Source organism: Fulmarus glacialis, unplaced genomic scaffold (assembly GCF_000690835.1).
Source record: "Fulmarus glacialis isolate BGI_N327 unplaced genomic scaffold, ASM69083v1 scaffold41883, whole genome shotgun sequence".
Classification (NCBI taxonomy): Eukaryota; Metazoa; Chordata; class Aves; order Procellariiformes; family Procellariidae; genus Fulmarus; species Fulmarus glacialis.
In genome coordinates, this window is record NW_009204373.1 from 764 (window position 1) to 7433 (window position 6670).

Genomic DNA, 6670 nt, shown 5'->3' on the forward strand with positions numbered 1-6670 from the left:
CAGTAGCATCATTCCTAAAAATGCCAGTACATGTCTCAAAAGTGTCGTGGTGTCTCCATGTCATCACCCTCCTGTGCATCGGCATCCATCCGTGCCTTCCCACCGCCCTGCCCTGCCCCTCCCCGCACGCTGCCGCTGCGCATGGGGCGACTCGCAAACACGCCGGAGCTGTATCGGACTGATCTCCAGCCCGGTTTTCCATAGGCGCCGGTGTTAACTCGCACTGGTGCCAGCTGGGTTTGGCTCCTCCCCAGATGCCATGTTTCGTGGACATGCGTGGTGAGGCACGATTCCCCTCTCCTGCATGGTTGTTCAGTCCCTCCTGTGTGTGCAGGTCCCCAGCCACGCATGCGGCTTGAATGCACGCCACCGCATGATTTCAGGCATGCGCAAATATGCGAGTATATAAATTATGCAGAGCTCTTCGTGGACAAAGTGTTTGATACTACAAGCAACACCAGCTCTCCAGGGGTGTCTGGTTTGGGGGTGGCCCTTGCTGCAGCAGAACCCAGATCCGCTGGGTACCTGGACCTGAAGTGACACACGCCTTGGCAGTAATGCATGGATTTTTGTAAAACATGCTCTGACTTTTTATTTTAAGGGTGTCCCCTAGAGACAAATATAACCTGTTCTGGGACTGTGGAAGAAAGCTTTGAAGTTGCTACTTCCTGGAAATAGCTCTGGTTTCCTACGTCGCATGGTGATGTTCCCATATTTGTTCTTCCCTGAACATCCCTCAACCAGCTACAGTCGTGGCAAACGCAGCGGCTGACTCCAGCAGGGCACCAGTGCATCCTGCCCTTCAGTCCCCTGACTTTGTCCAAGTCTCATGCTGAAAGGAAACTTAATGTACCTCAGCTCCTTTCCATTCATCTTTCAGTCTTAAAACATTAGCCATTTTTATGTAACATGTGCTACTTTTTTATTGCCACACTAACAAGTTGTTGAGCTGTATTTACAATATGCTGATTGTAAGCGCCCCCCAATAGGTCCAGTCTACGTACCCTCCCCAATTAATTTTCGGGTTTTCTGTTTCATTTTGGGCATGTGTATTTCCTTTATAAAACCTGCATCTCACCCTGGTATTCATTGCTGCGTTACTTGCAGCAAGCATCTGAATGTGCATTGTGGAACAGTCATTACCGAGGAACCACAAAGAATGCCAGGGCCGAAATGATCTGGAGCGATGGCATTTGCAGTCCTCTTTGGATTCTTTCAAAACCTGCTTTTTTCCAGAGTTAAATTGATTATTAATTTCAGAACATAACAGCCAAAGAGATTTGGCACAGGTTTCAGCCACAGTTTTAACCTATAAACCTTTATTGCGTCTAAGAACGTTTCTTACTGGAATGACGTATGGGAAAACGGTGCCCATTTCACCCCGGGTGTGATGCCATGGGCCTGATGCGATGCTGCAGTCACCATTGCCTGTCTAACTTCTTGTGTTAACTGACTGTTGCCCATTAAGTAAAAGGAAGTCTGTGCTGGATTAATTGGGTTTGAACTTCTCAAGCTTCCTTTAAGCCAGGGATGATGAAAGTTTAGGGCTGCGGCTTGTTGTGGGGCTAATCCCAAAGCTGAAGTCAAAGAAACTCTTTCCACTCGTTCCTGTGGGCACATACTGGCAAACACAGCTCTCGGCCACCTCAGCATCTCCCGGGTTTCACGCAGGGTATAAAGGTCACGGCTCAGCCCCGCTGGTCCTGTCCGGTGGGACGTGGCCGAGTGCCTGTGCAGAGCTGGGCTGCAGCCGCGATCCCGTCCCGAAGCCGGGAGAGGAACGGCACCCAGGGCAGCGCGACGAGCCAGCGCTTCGCCCTGCCGCCCCCCCTCCGCAGAGTGCCCAGAGGAGACTGGGAGGGGAAGCTGGTCACAGGTCCAGACAGCGATGCTGCGGACAGTCCTTAGCCTTCCAGGAGACCAGCCCAAAACCTTGGGTTTAATTAGAGTGGAGCTGGGAGGCGTGGGAAAGCAGGCGAGAGCAGAGTTCAGGCTTCTTCCTTTTTTTTTTTTTCATTTAGTTTAGTTTCATCACCCCACCTCTCTTCTTTTATCGAGGAAAATATGAACCTAACTGAGCTATCCCAGCCGGCCGTGCTGACATCTGCGGATGGCCGGGCGTGGGTGCTGGGGGCTAGAAAGCTGCCAGGAGAGTCACCCAGGGGCTTCCCTGGCTCTGGAGTCTCTCAGCCACGGTCTCCTCTTCTCTCTCCCTTCCTTGTCTCCCAGTGCCCATCCCCTCGAAGGCCAACGGCACCACCATTTCCACGTTGTCAATGAACAAAGATGGCCTGATCGGAGGGGTGACGAATCCCAACGAGGTCTTCTGCTCCGTGCCTGGCCGCCTCTCTCTTCTCAGCTCCACCTCCAAGTACAAGGTGACCGTCGGGGAGGTGCAGAGAAGGCTCTCGCCCCCCGAGTGTCTCAACGCCTCTCTCCTCGGCGGAGTCCTCCGCAGGTAAGCTGCTCCTGAGAGCCCCGGGCAGCCCAAGGACGCAGGGCTGCACCGCGCGCTGAAATGCAGGGGGTAACGCCGAAGCAAGCTTTTTGTTCAGCACCGGCTCTTACCTCTTAGATTAACGGAGATGAGAAATTACTGGTGTGTGCTATATTGGGGAATAGCATTTTTGTTGCTTTTTCTTCTTTCCTTTCAAACCTAAAAGCTTAAACTGGAATTACAGTTATTTTAACATTAATTACATTGTAATTTTTTTCCTCTCCTTGTTTTCTTTTTTCAGAGCAAAATCAAAAAATGGGGGTCGGTGTTTAAGGGAAAGGTTAGAGAAAATCGGACTAAATCTACCTGCAGGAAGGCGCAAAGCTGCCAACGTCACCCTGCTGACATCCCTTGTGGAAGGTAAGAGTCGCTCTCCACTCCCGCGGAGGATGGGAGTGCCGAAACTTCAATACCCTTCATTTGCAGCTTTCCACAAACGAGAGCACTTAAAACAAAGTATGCAGCGGTCACCACTGACCGAGACTGGAAATAGCCCCGTGTAAGTCTCCATGCTGATTCAAGCACGTCTGTCTTCCGAAACTCAGACATTTCTGTCGGACCAGTCATAGCCCTTTAGGAAAAGGCGTCCACAGCCTGAACGGGGCTGCGAGCTTCCTTTCGGCTACAGCTAAGCGTACCGTTCACTCCTGTGAACTCGTTCTAACAATGCTTAGTCAGGTTCACAGAAAACAAATACAAAAAAAGCTTGAGTAAAGAATTTAGCAGCTGTTCTGTAGCACTGTGCACCCACTTAGGACACAACTGAGGTGCTGCCAACCGTGCCGCCCTCGGACAGCATCGACCTGTTCTGTCGAGGCTCCATCACCGCACTCAGGTCCGTCTCTTGTCTCCCGTAAGAAGGAGACGCCCCGTGCCTGAGCCCTGCCCTCCTCCCCTGGGACAGCAGGGGACAAGTGAGACATCGAGGAGATGCCGCACAGCTCTGAGGTCTTGCAGGTGGAGGTGAAGTTTGAAGTAGCAGTCCTCAGAGCGCGGCAGCAAGGGCTAAGCTGTGGAAAACGTGCTGCGGGCAGCACAGCCTCGGCAGGCAGCGTGCGACCTGCCCTGACGTGCGAGGTGCCCCTGCTTAAAGCCGCTTGTTCATTTGCTCCCCTCCTACTTTTTGCGCTATGGAAATGATGATGTCGCCACTGCATCTTTGGAGGAAAGGACACGGGATGCAAACAAATGCAATGACAGCTCCGACTCCCTTCGAGCTTTGGAATCCATTGTGTTTGCGCCCAGCGTGTTGGAGGCAGCTGCCTGCAGTTTCTGAATAGAAAATCATCTCCATTGTTGCCAGCAAATTAAATGACCCGCTTCATTAGGCGGAGGTTGTTACTGAGGGCAGTTGGTTCGTGCTGAATGAAAGGCTGATTTCCATTAAAAGAAAAGAAAGAAAAGAATGAAAGAAAGAAAGGAAGGAAGAAACGTACATTTTGATTTCAGGTGGCTGCTAATGTTTTGGTTACTGCTCACCAGCTCATAGTAAATAAAAGAGTGGTGCCATGTGTGCTTGATGGATATAATTTCCTCCTGCACATAAGTGTTACGGTACTGGGAGATGTTGCACCCAGAGGAAGGTGCTATTGCATTGTCATTACTCAGCACGCAGAAACTGGCTTGTGCCCCTATTCCCCAGGCACCCTCTTTCTTGGACTTTTGCTGTCTTGGTTTAATTTGCTTTCTCCCCTCTGCCTTCCCAATGTCTGTTTGTTTAGAAAAAAACACTGGGTGTTTTTTTGAGTACTAATGATATACTTCTTCTTACACTGACCCACAGCTATTCATATAAATGGGGGAGAATGTGTACCGGGGAACCCAGGGAGCACTGCGAGGGCTGCAGGTGGAAACACAGGTTCCTTTGGGAGCCCTTGCCATGTACACCGAGCACTGGCCCTCTCTTGGGCACCTGCTCCGTGGGAGCAGCTCCATCATGGACCCAGGGGAGCAGGAGGGCTAGATTTCAACTTCAGAAACATCCTTAAGCTCTCAGAAAGAGGTGTGCATTCAGATGGGCTCCTGCCCCACGAGTGCTCTCCTCCAGCCTCTCCTCCCCTGGGCTCTGACTTGGTGTGGTCTTAACACCACTTTCAAAAGCTGGACGGCCTTGTCCCCTCCGCTGAAACCTCTCTAAGCCAGCATCCAAATTGGTTTTCAAACATTCAGCTGTGTAGCCACTCGCACACACTCGTGGAGGAAATAAATCCTGGCTCCAGCCTTGGCTCTCACCGTGAGGACACACAGCCCTTTTGTATTGTTGCAATAACTGTTTTTCAGCAGCTATTACTTTCTGATCGTTTTTTAACACACAAACAACTGCAGTTCTGATTCTTTAGGTTTACCCTATTTGCTCCTTCTTTGGAGGAAGAGATAAAGTCGAAAGTATTATCGTTATACGGGAAGGACAGACACTTTCCCATAACATGGCTTCACAGACTGAGCTCCAGGAGCTGGGGAGACTGTGATGAGATCTAGGTTAATGCTATTAGGATGGATGGCCTAATACGTATGAGCAGCAGGGGGGCAAGTCAAATTAGCTCTGTCTACCCAACCAGGATTTCGGGTGTTGGGCATGATCAATTGCCATCAGCTCTGATTATTTCCACGGGGACGCCTGGGGATAGATCAATTCCATCAATGGGTGGGCATTTCCACAGGGTGATGGATACGCTGCCTGCGCGTCCAGCCCGAGGGCCCCTGCTCACCGCGGGAGGGTGTAAACCCCTTCCTTCTGCCTGTTTCTCACATCCCCGTTTCGTCTAGCAGTCATGGGGCTAAGGTCACTTCTTCACCCTCCAGCCCCTGTTTAAATCTCTGCTCAATTTGGAGAGGCCAAGCAGGAAATTTTGGAAGAAGTAGGGAGAGAAAGATGCAGCGAGGGAAGCGTCCAAGTGAGAAACACTTCTGTCACCCGGAGAGCTCTTGGGTGGCAATGGAGAAAGGAAAGTGCTCCAGTCTCAGCAGAAATAAGCCACATCAGTGAGATGGCTGAAGTTGCCACAGAAAGTGCTCCCCTTTCACATGGGTGTTGACATGGCTTGTTTATCTGTCCTGCTTGTAGGTGAAGCCGTTCACCTGGCTCGGGATTTTGGGTACGTGTGTGAAACAGAGTTCCCAGCCAAGGCAGCGGCAGACTACCTGTGCCGACAGCACTCCGACCCCACGGAGCTCCACACCAGGAAAAACATGCTGCTGGCTACCAAGTGAGTACAGATGGCTATGAGCCACTGCTGCGTAGGTACCCCCAGCCTGGAAGGGCAGCGTTAGCCCTGAAAGCTTACTCTTCTGTGGGAAAGAGATGGTCTCATGTGCTGCATGCAGATCTGAAAGATGTGCAGCAAGATGAATAATTTGCATGGATTTAAGGGCTCGCTCCTACACGGGAGAGGTTAACCTAACCCCAGGGAGCATCCCGGCACTGTCACGCGTGCCCCTTTGAAGCAGCAGCCCCCACCCCAGCTCTGCAGGCAGGGGCTCTCCCCAGGCTGGGGCTGAAAACTCCTGGAGGGGAGGCAGCCGCTCGGGCAGGGAGCAGGAAAAGAGACCTCAAACACACCTGTGTGCCTGCAGCTTTCCAACAGCACGTATAGTAACATGAACCTCTCTCTTTCAGGCAAATTTGTAAAGAGTTTGCAGACTTGATAGCCCAGGATCGCTCGCCCTTGGGGAACAGCCGCCCCTCCCTCATCTTAGAGCCCGGTGTCCAGAGCTGTTTGACTCATTTCAGCTTGATAACCCACGGCTTTGGGGGCCCAGCCATCTGTGCGGCGCTCACCGCCTTCCAGAACTACCTGGTGGAGTCCCTTAAGGGGCTGGATAAAATGTTCATGAACAGCACAGGGAACGGGCACACGGCCGGAGACTCCAAAGCGTCAGAAAAAGAAGTGAAGCATCGGAAATAACGTGCTGTCTCCCTCCCTCTCCCCTGTGGGAACTTTCCCCGGTCGCATTAGATAGCGCTGGGGGGGAAAGATGATCCAGTGCACTGTTTTCTGAACTGCTACATTTGAACTTGGGATGAAACTCGTAAAGCAAAGACAAGACAAAAAAGAAGATTTAAAAAATTTAAGAAGAAAACAACTCTAATGGACATAGTGAGATTGGGAAAATAAGCCAGGTTAATGGCTTTTGCCTTTTTTTTTTTTTTTTTTAAAAATCGTGGATGCAGGA

At 51.2% G+C, this 6670-nt stretch overlaps 1 protein-coding gene across 1 annotated transcript; it reads left to right on the forward strand.

The window, feature by feature from the left end:
- Positions 1 to 348: 348 nt before the first annotated feature.
- Positions 349 to 6402, forward strand: TFAP2E (transcription factor AP-2 epsilon (activating enhancer binding protein 2 epsilon)). The gene is made up of 5 exons (XM_009574965.1): positions 349 to 478; positions 2230 to 2458; positions 2739 to 2857; positions 5562 to 5703; positions 6114 to 6402. Exons 1-5 carry the CDS (start codon positions 349 to 351, stop codon positions 6400 to 6402), a joined length of 909 nt encoding a protein of 302 aa, XP_009573260.1.
- The last annotated feature ends 268 nt before the right edge of the window (positions 6403 to 6670 follow it).

What these genes read in the sequence shown, in the direction of transcription:
- TFAP2E (XM_009574965.1), top strand. Translation starts at nt 349, where the DNA reads ATGCGGCTTGAATGCACGCCACCGCATGATTTCAGGCATGCGCAAATA. An exon ending in CAGCTCTCCAGGGGTGTCTG is followed by an intron (nt 479 to 2,229) that starts GTTTGGGGGTGG and finishes CTTGTCTCCCAG; the next exon opens with TGCCCATCCCCTCGAAGGCC. An exon ending in CTCGGCGGAGTCCTCCGCAG is followed by an intron (nt 2,459 to 2,738) that starts GTAAGCTGCTCC and finishes TTCTTTTTTCAG; the next exon opens with AGCAAAATCAAAAAATGGGG.